Source organism: Maylandia zebra, linkage group LG7 (assembly GCF_041146795.1).
Source record: "Maylandia zebra isolate NMK-2024a linkage group LG7, Mzebra_GT3a, whole genome shotgun sequence".
In the NCBI taxonomy this organism is placed as follows: Eukaryota; Metazoa; Chordata; class Actinopteri; order Cichliformes; family Cichlidae; genus Maylandia; species Maylandia zebra.
The window spans coordinates 60,798,668-60,816,004 of NC_135173.1; the positions used below are offsets into that span (position 1 = coordinate 60,798,668).

General features: G+C 37.7%; 1 protein-coding gene across 1 annotated transcript; it reads right to left on the reverse strand.

Annotated features, from left to right (window-relative positions):
* Positions 1-9,092: 9,092 nt before the first annotated feature.
* On the reverse strand, positions 9,093-15,676 carry auh (AU RNA binding protein/enoyl-CoA hydratase). Its single transcript, XM_004564571.4, has 10 exons — positions 15,412-15,676; positions 14,735-14,802; positions 13,966-14,053; positions 13,581-13,667; positions 13,166-13,258; positions 12,490-12,546; positions 12,033-12,220; positions 11,231-11,281; positions 11,004-11,051; positions 9,093-10,587 (listed from the first exon to the last, which is right to left on the reverse strand). The coding sequence occupies exons 1-10, from the start codon at positions 15,638-15,640 to the stop codon at positions 10,510-10,512; spliced, it is 987 nt and encodes a 328-aa protein (XP_004564628.1). The 5' UTR covers positions 15,641-15,676; the 3' UTR covers positions 9,093-10,509.
* Positions 15,677-17,337: the final 1,661 nt, after the last annotated feature.

The window sequence follows — 17,337 nt, forward strand, 5'->3', positions numbered from 1 at the left end:
TTTTATATTATTGGTAAATGGTAATTATGTGACAGTGCATTTCAGGACATTTTACAGAGTAATGCAAAAGTAACATAACAAGTTGTACAATGAATTAATGTATCCTGGGCGTAATTAAATAACATACTGCATTACTTTTAAGAGAGGTGTTCTGTATATTATGTGCACTACATTCCATTACCAACACAAACATTTGACCACATAGCATGTAATTAGTTTGCATGAATGTAGAGCTAATGAGAACCCAATGAGAATCAATAAGAGAATCACTCATAGAATCAAATCAATAAGTGATCTTGATAACAGAATCTAAATTGCTATATTCTTATCAATTCCTGTTCAATTCATGCTTGGTTTTCAAACAGGCAAGTTCAAAAGATGCAGGCCCTACCTGGTTGGCCAAATGCCCCCACTTTAATTAAGTGTTTTGCTAATACACTAGTTATACAATTTTTCATTTGAATTTTTAACCTCCTAGGACCTGGGTCCACATATGTGGACATCACATTTTGGGTTGTCTAGACCAAAATACAAAATTTTGCTTTACAAGGGCCTGATATCCACTTACAAGGACATTATACTGCTGCTGCTCTATCAAAATTTAAAACGAATGTCCTCGTATGTGGATCTCATTTCTCTCAGAAACAAAAATCTGGTAAAAAAAATCTGGTAATTCTTTGTTTTTACATTCGTCAGGTCCCAATCAGCCCAAATAGCAAAGAGAAATTAAAAATGCATGACATGAAAGAGTTCGGGTCTTAGGAGGTTAATCTATCTCTGGATCTTGACAGTTAATCCAGTCACACAGCACTCAACCCTATAGAGAGAAGTGCCGTGAAGACAACTTGAAACACATAAAACCGCAGCCACAAAAGTGTCTGAGGACACCTCACACACACACAACATATTCTGGGTAACATACCCGCTATCAAGTGGTTATTGTCATTAGCTTGAATTCCATTCAAACATCTTAGTTTCTCACTGACTCACTTCTGATGGATTAAAATATTAGTTTCCAGAACACCATGACCTGAAGGCTGTAGTCTGCACTGATAGCTTTTAAAATTTTCAGGCAATGCAGCTGAACTTCTTACATTATTATTTAACCAGTCACATTGCCCTAGTCACATTCCTGTTTGGCCATATGAGCATCATAAGATAAAACTGTTTTTGTTTTAGAAAGTGTTAGATTATATGCTGACATTACAGGACATTACTCCTATTTTTTTCCACACTTTTCCTCTTGAAAAAATGTCATTAAGTGGCACTCAGCTCAGAACTAAGTGTCAACCTCCAGAACTTAAAAAAAGGAAAAATGGCCAAAACCTGTAGCTTCTCTAGTAGACACTTGGGGATGGGCAGAAAAGCCAGTTAATCCCCAGACTCACAGGTACAAAAATGGATCTGGTCTCTATTGCTCGGATGCAACGACTTTTATAGTAGGCCAAGTGTGCCAGCACCTGTTTCACTTATCTGCTTTATTAAAGATCTGACATCTCGTCATCATCAAGATTTTTCTTGCTAACATGCTAATAGAATCACTGTATTTTTTTAAACTCTGCACTCTATTTTGTTTATATAACACACATTTTGGCCAAGGTCAAGTAAAAGTAGACGATTCTGTTATTATGATAAATCACACAAGATTATCTATTTTACTGAGAGTAGTTCTGTTTCCATTGCTTGTAACCTTTCTCAGAGCAATAAAAGCAGAGCCAGTGTCTAGGATGCTAATCTCCCAGCAGTCTCCTGCACAAGCAACCAGAAAAAGCTGCTTGGCTCTCAGCTTGACAAGCGATTGATAATGTGAAACTGAAATGCCTGTAAAAAGTAGACATACTACAGTTTCCAATGGGATCCAAGGAGGGTGTAATTCCAGTCGCAATAGCCAACTACGACCACAAGATGGAGTGATGTAAAGGACCAAAACAGGCGAAAAGCTTGATGACAGACTACTGCTTGAGATGAGAGGAGATAGATAGCTTTCACTTTGGTACATTTCAAAATTGATGTCCATTTTTACTGGACATCAATTGAAAAGCTGGCAAACAACTGTAAAATAAAATGATAAAGCATTTACATTTTATGGTGTACTTAAATTTGACAATCTACTTATTCAAAGTGACCAGTGATGAGATGCAACTAATTTACTATGTAGGTTTAGAGTAGCCCAGCTGTTGGACCTATTATTATGTGTTTGTTTTTGTTGTTGTTGTTGTTTTTATTTTCTGTCAGAAACAGAAATTGGGTACACACTGTCTCTTATCTCTGACTGTCAAACTCTATTGACTATATACATTCAAGTAAATGCTTGAGTCAAATTTGATTAAACTGACAACTTGAACACCACAGCTGTTGCAAGCTGTCAAAGAAACAAAAATGGGTTAAGATCATTTAAGATGACCTGAGGTAAAATGTAAGATCACGTCACACAAATGTTATGCATTTCCACTAAAAAAGCTGGAGCGAGTAAAAGGTATTCCGTCTGTTGTGACACTGCTAGTTATGTTTAGTTCCAAAAGCTTGGTGAAAAATGGATAAGACAGATCTACTCTGTATTTTAAACAGAGCTTAAAGAAGACAGGAATTTAAACTGAGAGACTAGATTGTGTGGATTTTGTGTACAATGTGCAATTTTGAAAAATCCATCAAGTGTTTTTTGTGTTGCTTAATCTGGTTGAAGAGATTTCAAAAGCAGGATGTTAAGTAGCAGGTTTTTGCACACATTAAACATCTTCATTGGGCTGCACATCAGGAATGACGATCATGTCAGATTGCTGACCCATTTCAATTCCAGTGAACTAGGACTGCTTCATTCTCCATGAATAACACTGAGGGTTTTCATGTACTCATTTGTCTTTTTAGCTCATCTGTGAACTTCTAGAAGCTGCCTGATCCCAATTAAGAAATATAACTGCTTTTAAGGTAATGTGTTGCCCTTTATAACTGCAGTTGGCTTTTTAAAGTTTACCTTTGTTTTATTAGAAAAGAGGAGCCTTGATTCTTGAATTCCTTCTAATAGGAGCTCCAGATTTCTTCTCCTCATAACTTTATTATTGCCTTTATATCTATAATACACGACACACCTATTAATGACTCATAACTTGGCAACTGATATAATTTGTAGTTAATCCAGTTTTATGGACTCAGTTCATCCAATTTTTAAAAATTACAAATATTATTTTTCCCTCTAGTGAAATTTGGTGCAGATAGTTTTATTCAACATCACAAACCTAACTATGTTCTACCTAATAATATTTTCTAATGTTGGCTTTACTTTGGTTGTACAAAATTTTAAAGTGTTTGCTCAGTGTAAATACTGTTGAGATGGCCTTCAATTCGACAATTTGAGGCCCAAACCACATGTTAAGAAACAGTTGCAAACAGCCCCACAAAACATGCTCAGGGAGGAAGAGCCACATCTTCCAAACTGTCCTGCGGTGACAAAAAATGTTCCTTAAAAAAAAAGAAGAAATCTGTGAAGGATGCCGTTACACTTGCACCTTCTATGTTTCCCATGAGAAGCGTCTGGGGTGCAGGTTTCCAGTATTGGGGAACCGGTCTTTCTTTACGCAACTCTGACTTGTGGTGGGATTCCCCCCGGCTTAGAGTTGGGACATCTGCCGGAAGGAGGCCAGCCACAGTGGGGATGTTCAGTCTGTTGTCAGGCCCTGAGCAAGCAGCATTAAGCCACAGGCCAGGTCTGCACGTAACTGCTGGCCAGGGCCTCAACAGTCTGTTCACAGCCTTGCACAAATGACTACCCTTATTCTATATCATAAGCAATGCATGTCTACCTTCAGCCTAACTTAACCCTAAACAACAAATCCTAATCACAGGATGCAAAAGAAAAAAAGACATGGCTGCAAGTGCAGTGATGTCGCCCCCAGACTGAGCCCGATGATCACCATCATTGTACTAGAAAAATGTATTGATTGTGTAGATTGTTCTTGAGGTTAAGAGAAATATGATACATTTTTTTAAAAATGTGGAAAAAATAAAAACATTTGTATTTTGATTTTCATTTTGATTTTCATATATGGTTCTCCGGTTGAGGTTTTGTTCTGTTTTAATTTACCTGCACTTCATGACAGACAGCAATAATTGTGGATTACAGGTCCGGAAATGACAAATTCTGCTGTGCAAAGCGAGACCACCATGTACAATGGGATGAAAAAGTGTTTGCCCCTTTCCTGATTTTTTTTTTGTATGTTTACCACAATTAAATGTGTCAGATCAAATTAAATATTGACAAAGATAACACAAATAAACACAAAATGCATTTTCTAAATGGAGGACTTTATTATTAAAAGGTAAAAGTCCAAACCTGCATGGTCCTGTGTGAAAAAGTGACTGCCACACAAATGGCAAGGGCAGTGACAACTCATCCATGAGGTCACAAAAGACTCCAGAACAACATCCAAAGAACTGAAGCCCTCACTTTCCTCAGTTAAGGTCAGTGTTCATGACTCCACCATAAGACAGAGATGGGCAAAAATGGCCTGCATGCAGAGTTCCAAGTCAAAAACCACTGCTGAACAAAAGGAATATAAAGGCTCTTCTCACTGTTGCCAGAAAACATCTTGATGGGAAAATGTGGACTGATGAGTTGTAGTCCTGACGTGAATCAAACTGGGATGCTATGGCATAACCTTTAACCATATAAAAGATGGTTCATGCTCAAACAATTCTGCAAAGATGAGTGGGACAAAAATCATCCACAGGGCTGTAAAAGACTCACTGCCTATTATCACAAATGCTTGACTGCTATTGTTGGTGCTAAGTGTGGCCCAACCAATTATTAGGTTTAGGAGCCAATCACTTTTTCACACAGGGCCATGTAGGGTTGGAATTTTTTCTCCAGTTTTTCAAAAGTGTTTTTCCCCTTTTAACACCTTCATTTAGAAACTGCATTTTAATTTACTTGTGTTATCTTTGTCTAATATTTAATTTTGTTTGATGATCTGAAATATTTAAGTGTGACAACAAAAAGAGGAAATCAGGAAGGGGGCAAGGTTAACAAGGTTAACCTAGTCCTTAACAATGCAATCCCAGATGGCCGCCATGTTGAAACTACAGTGTGCAATGTTTTGTTTTGTTTTTTAAACAAAGATTTAGGGCCAGATTTACTAACACCTGCAGTAGTGCAAAGCCTTCTTTTTTTAAAAAGCTACTTGGATTTGCTAAAGAGGCACAGTGTCAGTTTTGCAACCCCTCTTCTGAGCAGGAGTATTTTGGGGGCTGGTCTTGTGGCATATGTATTTATAAACTGCATTTTAATTTACTTGTGTTATCTTTGTCTAATATTTAATTTTGTTTGATGATCTGAAAAGAGGAAAAAGCTGTGAGTTCAGTGCCAAAACTCTCTGTCCTAAAAGTCTTCACTCAGTCTTCACTCTGGATGTGGTGGTGTTCTGTGGTACAACATACTCCTATGTTGAAAAGTTTGCAACTGAGTGTTATAATTGATGTCTGCTGGAGTGATGAATCCATAACACAAGGCCCACTTATTGCTCCTAAATAGCACAAGTATTTTCATAAAACAGAGCAGAAGTTAACTAAACTGAGATGTCTTTTTCTCAGCAGTGTGCAAACCACAAGCATCATCTCTGTTGAATCCAGTACAAAAATGTCTATTCCCCGTATGTGAACGTTTAGCTATTAATGCATCCATATTAGTGTATTAGTACACCTTTACTCATCTGTCAACGGAAGACCCACCATGAACAATCACTTGTGTATATTTATATTATACAGAACTTTTTAAAAGCTGAAATTAACATATGATCTACTTCATTTATTCCAGATTTGGGAAATTCTCTTGCTATAGTAGTAATAATAAGGATTATCATCATAGCAAAATATTTCAAAATCAGAAAGGGAAAAAGAGGTTAAAGTGGGAGTCAAGATGATTATCTGCTGCATTGTAGAGAGATATTGTATAATGCATGCCAGATTTCCTGTATTTGTTCTGGTAGAGAAGCTCAATCTGTTTGTTAGAGAAAGCTCTCCAGTTATAGTCCAGTAAGTGGTGCAAATGATACTCATGCAGCCAGGGAAATAGCCTGGAGAAATAGTATTTTGCTTTATAAGAAAGCCTTCTTAGGCTAGAACATCTTACTATTCATCATTGATATTCATTTAGTCTTTTTTCTCCAACTGATCTTTCTGGGTTAACTTCAATAATTACTTCCTCCAAACCATCAATGTGTCTTTTAGACCCCCATTCCTACAAAACTGCTCAAAGAAGTCCTGCCATTAACTAATGCTTCAACCTTAAACATAATTAGCCTATGGGTTATGCAGAAAAAATAGAACTGGCCTGAAAGGGCTTTTGCTTTATAACTTATTCAGGTTGTGTATCATGTTTTAAAAAAGTAACGAAGTAATACAGTAACTAATTACTTTTGAAAATGAGTAATCAGTAAAGTAATGGGATTAATTTCTTGGAGAAGTAATTAGTAACTAATTACTTTTTCAAGTAACTTGACCAACATGTGAGGCCAGATGCAGACAGAAAAAAGACCCGGGCCATCCACAGCACCCCCAGAGTACTGAAGACCCCAGGCCACACATATTGATAAAAGCTGCATGCCCACCCCAGCATTAGAAGAAGGGAGGCCCTAGATGGAGCCCTCACAGCCAAAGGGCAAGAGCACCAGAGAACCACAGGCCAGCCATCTTTGTGGGAGCTGAAATCAGGGCCACAGGACCCCAGGCGCCCAAGAACCACTCGACACCCAGAATAGACACCCTCTCCCATGCTAGAGACCCGAGCCAACCCTGACTTCAACCCTAAGGGACAAGACCAACAACCACGAGATTGCACATAACACTGTAAAGGCTGGACAATGAGATGCGTAGTCACAGGTGGGATCCATTGATAACTAGGTTTCAGGGACTTCCAGGGCATAATGACACAGTGTTTTACCCATCTTCTGTATTTGTTGCAGAAAGAAAGGCAAGCTGGACTGCGGCAAATACACACAGGTATGGTTGCTAGTACAAGTTCAATACAAAATTGCTGATATCCTGGGACCAGTTGGGACTACTCTTCAACAGTGACTAAAATATTTAGGAGAAGTTGGTGGTCATAAATGAGAAGACAGGAAAACAGATGTAGACTGAGTGGCCATAAAGAGAACAGGTTACAGATGATGGCCAGCCACACTCACTGACACCATCTCAAAGTAACACATCATTAGTTTCTTTAGATTATGGTATGAACAGATTAGATACAAAGTCAATGACATCTATAAGACTGGAAAAGTTTACAAAACCTTTCTAAATCTTTGGAATCCAATGAACTAAGGTGAGATCATTATGGACAAATCAAGAATTCTTGGAACAGTGGTGAACCTTCAAGTGGCTGACCTACCAAAATTCAAGAGTAATCAATGACTCATCCAGGAGGTCACAAAAGAATAAAGAACAACATCTTAAGAACTGCAGGCCTCAGGTTAAGGTCCGTGTTCATGATTCAAAAGTAAGAAACTGGGTAGAAATGGCATTCATGGGAGAGTTTTAAGGCACAACTACTGCAAAAACATCTTCAAAATACCCAATACTTTTGGGGAAATATCCTGTGGACTGATGAGACAAAAGCTGAACTTTTTGGAGGGTTTGTGTCCTATTACATCTCATGTAATACTAACAGCATTTCATAAGAAGAACATCACACCAATGGTCAAACATGGTGGTGGTTGTTTGATGGTCTATGCTTTGCTGCTATGGGACCTGGATGACTTGCAGTGACTGTCCCATGAATCGTCCTCTCTACCAGAAAATCCTGAAAGAATGTCTGGCCAGCAGTTTATGCCCTCTAACTCAAGTGAACTTGGTTTATTTAGCAGGACAGTGATCTGAAGCACAGCACCAAACAAAAGAAAATTAATAAAGAAGACTGCCACAATTCCCCAACAGCACTGTGAAAGTCACATTGCCAGGTATTGCAAATATTTGATTGCAGTTCTTGCTTAGCAGGATTGCAGAACCAGTTATTAGGGTTGGTTGGCAATTTAAAATCTGCATTATATTAACTTAAATTATCTGTTTAAAATTAAAATTTGTTTGAGAAACTGAAACAGGTAAGTATAAAATGTAACAAAAAAAAATAGAAATCAAGAAAGAAATACTATTTCACAAACTGAAACCATATAGGAGAGGTCCAGAAAGCAGATCTAGTGATGGTCAGAGTTATACAATTGATGAGCCATAGCATGAAGATTTGGGAAAGCATTGTTGAAGCTATGTTAAGAAGAAAGGTGGAGTGTGTTGATAGAGAAGTATAGAGAAGGTCAGAAAGAGTTGTAGTGTCATTGATCTGGAGAAAGTATATGATAGGGTGCCAAGAGAGGAACTGCAGTGGTGCATTAGAAAATCAGTAGTAGCAGAGAAATTTGTATGAGGACAGCAGTGAAAGAGTGGTGAGGTGTGTGGTTGGAGTGACATAAGTGTTCAGGGTGGAGGTGGTATTACATTACATCATCACCCCTTCTTATTTGCAAAGGTGTTGGACAGGCTGACAGATGAACTCAGGCAGGAGTCTCCATTGTCTAAGGTGTTTATAAGCACCACTCTGATCTGTAGTAACAGTAGGGATGATTTGCAACAGAAGGATAGCAGCAAGTGTGAAAGGGAGATTTACAAGATGGGAGGGACACCTGCTATGATGTATGGTGTGGGGATGGTGGTACTGACCCAAAGTCTGAAGATAGAGTTTGAGGCAAGAGTTTAAAATGACACTCACTGTGAGCGATCAAGATGGACAGGACAATTCCTTTTTTTCCCCAGTTGCCTAACGCCACTGTATTAGAAGGTAAAGAGCCTACAAAATTTAAAGCGAGTATATCAATATGACAGCTCAAGCGGAGGGCGGGCTCACAGAGAAGATTCATGGATGTGGTGACAGCGGGTATGCAGAGGGATGGCGTAACAAGGAAGGATACTAGGGATAAGGTGAGATGAGAGCAAATCACGTGCTGTGACAACTCCTGAAGGTAGCAGCCAAAAAGTTGATGATTAACAAAATTCTGTGTTAATGCACGTTTAAAATGAATATCATTTATATAAAAAAACCACAGTAACACAAGTTACACTGATAAGCCTTTTTTATTTTTTATTTCAGAATATAATTAAAAAAAAGTTTTAAGTGTAGTTCACATTTCTCAAGTCAAACTGAAAATGTATTCAATTTCTGCAGATACACTAAAAACCGAACAGACTTGTGATGTGTGTAGAGTCAAATCCCACGCTTTTGACCTTTCCAGCAGTACTATGGACAGATGTATACTGCAAGAAAAACCACTCATCTTTCAATGTAGTATACGTTAAAAATAATTAAGTGACTTGGAGTTCGTAGTGAGCTCTGCGATGCATTTAAATTCACATTCAACATGCTGCTTCTACAGTCTCCCTGGGACTTACTCTGCTTTTCCTTTTCTGTCATATTCACTTCTTAAATTAATGATGGACAGTCGTAATGAACATGGCCAGTTACAAATAATGACAGCAGGTATCCCATTATTTTAATCAATATAAGCCAAAAGATCTGGCTTTAGACTAAAAACTATAGGTTTGAGGCGTTTTGCTCTACTCTTAGCTTTGTATGATGTCAGAACTGATATCCATAATATCGTTATCTCAGGTGTGGCTCTGGCTTTCAGCAGAGAAGCACAACCCACTGTTGTCCTGTTCAAGGGATAGCCAAGCAGAACAAAGTTACTGTAAAGGGAGACAAGCCGATTTCAGATCGTTTCAGACAGTGTAAGCTTTAAGCACCCCTCATGTGTTTAAAGAAGGTTTGTATTAAAAAACAAAAAAACAAAAACAACTTTAATATGATGTTGTCTTAAGTAACAAAATTGGACAGAAAGTAAAGATGACACGTAAACAAAATAGTTTAGGTTATGTTTGCTATGAAACAAATGTGGAAACGTATCAAGCTCTGAGCAGTAATCAACTTGCTCAGATCTTTTTTTTTTTAATTAATCAGATTAATTTGGCACCAAAAACTGACTTGTAGAAAAATAACAATGATTTTCAACCAGTTGATCTGAAGGATTTTTTGTTACTAGCACATTGATTTCTTCCTTTGGGGGCCTCAAACTATCTTCATTCACTTCATTTTGGTAAAGTGAATCAAAAACTGTTATGCAGACATGAACACAGCAGGACACATTTAACTTAGCTAGGTTAGTTTGCTTTGTTTCTCCAAATCTTAATGTGGTTAGTTGTAAAGTCTTTACCTTACAATTTAAAGCGCCTTGTGGTGACTGCTGTCATAAACTGTCACTATATAAATAAAAGTGAATTGAATCGACAAAGTCAGAAAGTGCTTTAGCCTGAAACATCAGCCCACAATAACCCCTAAGGTCCAGCTGTCAACTATCCTATGGGTACTGTATGGGCTAATGTATTGGCGAGTTCAGTCTGACCCGTAATTTATGTTGGAAGCAGTGAACAGTAGCAGAGCTGAAGGCAGAACTGATCGATTCTGGAACGATGACTTCATTCCCCTTTGAAATGAGGCTGCCTCTTCTCCTTGAAAGCAGCCAAGCCTTCCAAACGGTCTTTAGTTGGTATCACCTTAAAACACCAAAAGCATGTGAGTAGTAAAAACCATGCACCGTGGCCACTTCTGTGTTCTTGTATATACACAAGACACAAATTACCCCCCCCCCCCCACAATGGTTTCACAATACCCTATTGGTTAGACAGGTTTTTTTTTGTTGTTGTTTTTTTAAATGCACAGATCTCCAGGTACAAATGTCCCTAAAACTCTGTAACATTGCAAACTGCTCAGTTTACTGCAAGAAATAAACTGGCTGGTTGTAAAAACAAATAAAGAGACATCTCTGTCAGAGGTGGGCAGTATAGCCTCTAGCCTCTTCTACTTTATATAATTGAGATGAATAACATAAGGTTTTCTTGACCCTCACATTCTACCTTTCGTTTATGCCAACAATCTTCAACCTGCACAGTCACACTTTTTCATTACTCACTTGGGAATAACAAGCCTCTTCTATTGCCAGACCTGTAGATAAATCCACCTGAAAGGGAATGTGGGAATTCTCAGTTAGGGTTGCAATATAGCCAAAAAATATCTTTGTCCGCAAAGAGTTAAACTGAAGAGCTTTAAAAGGTGTAAAGTTTTGAAAATGTACATTTTATTACAGAATTACAACAAAATAAAGAACCGTAAAGGCACCCATCCACTGACCACACTTACCTCTATCCCCTGGTTAATTGCCAACTTTGCCATCCTTATTGCAATTGGGCCCTGTGGAGTCAAAAAATAAAAAATGTATATAAGTTTTATATGCCATGGTTGAAATGGTTAATATGAGAAAACGTTTCGCTGTTTTTTTTTTAGTCAGGTTGTTTTGCACAAAATGTTCATTTTTTAAAATATGAACGATCAAAGGAAACAAAAATGTATCCTTTCAATTTGGCACTAAACACCTCAAGCACTTTTTTGACCGCCTCTAAACTGCTGTGTTCAGGGAGAAAGCCTGAAGAAGGTACAACTGAGCAGAAGCCCAACCAGCACCAGGGTTGTAGTTTTCTTACAAATTTATAGGGTTGTGCACCATAATTTCATCCCCTAGGTCACATTGTAAGAGCTCTACTGCAACATGATGAGAGTTCTAGGGGACAACTATGGGTGAAACAGCTTGAACTGAACTGCTCTCACTACATTAATAAAATAGAAGACTTTCCATACCAGCACAAAGACCACTCACTATCTGTAATTTGAATCACTGAGACTTTCCACTTTCTCAAAGTCAAGCTGAGAGATTCTGTTTTCAGAGAGGGTGAAATCTGGCATGCAACTCAAGTGTGAATATTCAGGTGTTTAGAATAGCAATTTTGACAGAGAGCTAAAAATAACAGTCGCAATGGAGTGCTCACATTTTGCAACAAGCAGACCTCGAAGGAGTAGTGTCCAGTTGGGTAAGAGTGCATTGTAAAAATAGGGTCTTGAAATTATTGATACAAAGATCTGCTTATCAGTTACATGATCTTCTTACCTGGGGGTTAATCTCCCGTGCAAGCTCCAGAGCCCTCAAGTAGGCAGCATCTCCACTGTCATTCTGCTCCACAGAATGACTGACAAGACCCATTTGTTGCGCCTGTGTTCCATCAACCACTCGTGCAGCAAAGATGAGCTCCTTGGCAAGAGAGACGCCAATCACCCTAGGGAGACGTTGTGTACCACCTGCACAGGGCACAGGAGAAACCTGGATAGAATATGGCCTCACCCATTGATACACTGATACTGCCCTCCATCTGTAGTAGAAATTCAATGTAAAAATGACCACCTTGTGGAGAAACTATAGGACAAGTTGTGGAAACAATTCCCCAAGTTATCTTCCCAAGGTTTCTAAATCTAATAAGTGCTCTGTTTACACACTACATTTTTATAGACAACATAATATAAAATGAAACTACAAAATTTACAAAGAAATGAAATAAAACATGCTGTACCTGCTCCAGGAATAATTGCAAGTTTAGTCTCAACTAGTCCCATTTTGGCAGTATTGGCTAGAAAGATTAAAGAGAAAAATTATTACTACCACTACTACTGATGTACGCTCTTAACACACAACATTAAAACCACTAAAGTGAAGAACAGTGAGAACTGCAACTCTGTTCCATCTCAGCATATTAATGTATTTTAAGAGTGACATAAACTAACCAATCACAAGTGGTCAATCCTGAGGTGGAATTACTACTTTTAGTAGCATTTAGTGGCTTTGGAAAATGTGCAGCAAAATTTCTCAAACACATCGGATTAAGAAAGCATTTATTTAATTTTTTTTTCACATCTTTATTTTTAATGAGACCAATAGTGCTTCAGATCTTCATAAAAGTAAAGCTTAAAGTGCCAAGTAAACTTTAAATTCAAGTCACAGTTAAACTGATTTTTAAGTTGGTTAAAATATGTTCTACTGCATGTTTAGCATCCGTGTTAGCAGCATGCCATAACTCAGGTTCTCACTCAAAGATTATAAAAGTTGTAAAATGTACTACAAACACATTTCATAATATATATTTGATTTTCATACATTCCTTGGAGTGTAGCCCTTTCAGGTTTACTATGGGGCGCTACTAATGTCATATTAGTAAACACAGGCACAAAGTAAAGTCCTCTGAGTCTTACATGAAATTCTGATGTCACAAGCAAGGGCCATTTCCAAACCTCCTCCTAAGGCAGCACCATCAATTGCAGCAATTGTTGGTACTGGCAGGCTTCCTATGAAAAGAATGATCTTCTATCAATCAAGGAGACGCACACTGTATTTATACAGGACTGACCATCATTGGGAACTGCCATATATAACAAAAAGTGAACTGAATTTAAGAAAAGTACTGGTTCAAACAAAATGTATTCACATTACTTACAAATTGTGGTAAATAAATATTGATGAATGTAGGATTTGTCCATAAATTATTTGTGTGAACAGTTTAAGTAGAGATTTGTGCAAGTGTGGCATGAACCTCAAACAACCATTAAAGCACTTCCAACTCAATAAATAAACAATTCACGAATTCATTTTGCATGATTCAGACTTTACCTAGCTCTGTAATGAGGGCTCTTGCTTTGGATACAAATGGTCCCACTTCGCTCTGGTGCATCTTGGCCCTCTCCTTCAGATCTGCACCTGCCAATAGACACAAAGGAAAAGCGTTCAGCCAGAGGTAAGTGGCTTCCTGAGGCATACAGCAGAGGAGTGCATTACCAGCACACACAGTTTTGGCATCTGCTACCGTTTCTGAATTTAAAGCCGAATTTCGCTCACAAGACCCAAGATGGGTATTTCAGATTCCGGATCATAGTGATGTGGGAATTTATCAACAACTGAAGAATGACAAGTAAAACATAGAGCATTTTTAATGTTATTATTATTATTCCAATTATGGTTCAAAAAGAAAATAGCCCAATTAGCAAGGACAGTATACCTGCACAAAATATACCAGGAACCAAACTGCATAAAATTACACTGCGCACTTTTTTATTCTTCTTGATGTCCTCCACAGCTTCAAACATCTGAAAGACAAAAAAGTTTTCCAACAACAACAAAAAATGTCTGTCAACATTTTATAAATTATGACAACTGAAAATAAATAACTTGAAGCACAGTTCAGGATAAACTAGTACTTAAGAAATATTAAAAGTTTAGTAAAATACTTTTGAGCTCTTAAGTTTCTACTGAGTGCTTAGGCTCAGCAGATATTTAAAGAGCAGAAGTCTATTTTTCTGTTACTGAGTTATATGAGGACATAAACAACATGGACAGCTTAGTCATAGTTAGCTGTTATTGGTGAACAGAGATAAGTGTGCACTCCTTCCAGATCTTAAAGCCGTTTAATTTTAAAACTGTTCTTCAAGAAAGTTAATTGGTTTATAGAAGTTGTGACTAGAGGAGATTAAGAGTGGAAAAGGAAATTGTAGTATTGACTGGCATTTAGATCTTTAACCACTTGAAAACTTTTTAAACTAAATTCACTCACACATGTAAAAAGATCGCCACCCCTGAGCCATAATGACCCATAACTACATATAATGTATAACTCAAGTAGCCAAGCTCTCTGAATGACCTAAGCACAAAGAAGCCTATGTGTAGTGCAGGCAAGTAGAATTCTAGATGAAACTTATGAATTGTTTGCTTGGTTCTAACCATAATTTTAAAAAATACAAATAGACTAAAAGGCACATAGCAATACATACCATTTTCACAAGATTTTTGCTTATGGCATTTTTGGCTTTTGGTCGATTTATTCCAACGACGACAATACCTGAAAGATAGATGTGACATCCTGCTGACTGACCACGCCACACACGTTAATGTCACCAAAACAGAATCCAATCCAATCCATCTTTATTTATATAGCACTTTTAAAAAGTTGACAAAAGTGCTTTCCAATAATAAAACAGAGATAGCAGTTAAAATCATACTTTAAGCATACAATGAAATCAATAAACAAAATAAATATATAATTGAAAAAGAAGATAAATATAAGAATAGCCGAGATGGTCAGAGAGCATATATATATATATATATATATATATATATATATATATATATATCACTAGCTTTTCGAGAAAATTCGACTAACTTGAAATTCCTCATAATTATTAAACATTACCAGTAAACAATCTCAAAACTGCATTCTGTTCGCCTTAAAGGTAAGGGATTATCAAATTCTTTTTTGGAAATGTACCTGCATTAAATGAATTTGAACCTTTTCTGGTGTTTTGTTACGGTCTAGGATGACATCATGTTACACAGTGATGTGAGTGCCACCTTTTACTTTGACTTTTTTGGAATTCCGTTTCGACAATAATACCAGCTTTCTCCTGACAAACTCGCATTCCAGGTAATGCAGGCTGTGACAAGAACTTACCGCTGTCTTCTCCGTCTAGGTATCTAACGCGCAGGTCATCCTTTGAGTCGGAGCTGTAGTATCGCGTAACAGCACCGTGGCCGTTCAGGCGAGGACAAAGCACGACTCTGTTAGACAGAACATACCGTCTGGAGAAGAAGGCAGCGGCTAGCCTACACGCACTTTGTCGATGCGCTGCCTGTACGCGAAAAGATTGCCAAAAGGATCTGCAACCTACCAAGACCGCCATACCGAGGAGCTGTAATGCTGTTTGACTTTCAACTTTGAACCCAGTCACGTGATGAGATCACATGACTTATTTGCGGTCTGCATGGCAGAAAAATAAAAATATTGAATTTAATTCTTAATTTTATTTTACTCGTGTCGCGCGTTGTCTTAATTTATAAATGTGGTGCAAAATATATCACTAATTTTAAAACCCAATAGTAAATATGATGAAAATAATTACTCACTTTTTGAACGTGACAATTAGATTTGATTCATACGATTCCCTGTTTATATACACAATAAAAGTTCAATTTAGTTTTATTTATAGAGGAAGATAACAGCAGTTGGCTGAAGGTGCTTTATTTTGCAAGGCAAAAGACATTACAATAACACAGAGAAAACTCCAGCAGTCAGACATCCCCCTCTTTATTCTTCGTATCCTTTATTTATCTAAGTAAAAAGTGTCATTGAGATTTAAATCTCATCTCCAAGAAAGACCTGGCCCTTAAGCAAGCATTTGGTGACAGTGGGAAGGAAAAACTCCCTTTTAAGGAAGAAGTCTCCAGTAGAACCAGGCTCAGGGATTTGCAGCATCTGCCACGGCTGGCTGGGAATCTCTCGCTACAGCATTTTGGATCAACTTAAGGCTGTTCAGGGAGGGTTTAGAACAACCTGATAATAATGAATTACAATAGTCCTGGCTAGAAATTAAAAAATGCATGAAGTAGTTTTTCATCACCCCTCTGAGACAGAATGCTTCTCATTTTAGAGATATTGCCAAAAGCAGGAAAGCAAATCATTTGTAACTTGTGTCCTCTGTCTAAATAAATAAATAAATCTGGGTACATTTCCAGATGATTTAACATGCAACTATTTTGCTCGTAATAAGTTAAATGAGTAAAGAAAAAAAAAAGGCTATTTACACAAGATAATTCATAATTTTATTGGGGGGGTGATATTGGTTGGGTTTGATTATCGGGGGGGTCATAACCCCTCTAACCCCCCTGGAAATTACGCCCCTGATTGCCATGGCTGTGGTAGTTGCAGTATGTGTACTGCATTGAATTCTATGATTTTCACAGATTGAAATAGTACCTTTTATGTTGACCCCCAGCTTCAAATTATCATTCAGGGATTATACCCCCCCCCCCCAGTCCAGACACCCCTGCTTCTACAATACATTTAATTCACAGTGGGGATGAAATCTCCCCATCATTTACTGCATCAACCACAATTTAGGAATCTATTTTTCACAGTTCCGTAGAACACATAGCTAACTTACACCAGCTAATTCCTTTTGACATATTTATTAACTTTCAGACTGGAAGTTGAGATCTGCTGCTGATCTCACTGCCTCCTTCCCTGTACTAAGATTTACAGATGTTGATTAAAAAAAAGTGCAGAAGATGTGGAGGAATCTAATATATAAGTGGAATATTTATTTTGACTTTTGTTTTTGTTTGGTTTTTAAATTGGCAACATTTTCTGCTGTTCACACTTGATGTTATTTAATATTAAATATTAACATTATGGTACAGCTGGCCAAATAACTCTAAGTGGAAGGGGGAATGAAAAGTTGCATGCTAAACTTTTCGTATTCTGTGGATTCAAGCCCATACCCCCAATCCAGGAAAGTCTAGAACTGGCTTTCTGGTTAAAAGGTTTGCCCTGAATTCATGAAGACTCTGGATGTTGCAGGGCTGTCTTGGTTGACAAGCT

Excerpts from the sequence above, each read along its gene's own strand:
- auh (XM_004564571.4), bottom strand. The coding sequence starts at position 15,640 with ATGGCGGTCTTGGTAGGTTGCAGATCCTTTTGGCAATCTTTTCGCGTA. Across the intron at positions 14,054-14,734 it reads GCAAAAATCTTGTGAAAATG|ATGTTTGAAGCTGTGGAGGA; the intron begins GTATGTATTGCT and ends TTTGTCTTTCAG. Across the intron at positions 12,547-13,165 it reads TTGTGACATCAGAATTTCAT|CCAATACTGCCAAAATGGGA; the intron begins GTAAGACTCAGA and ends TAATCTTTCTAG.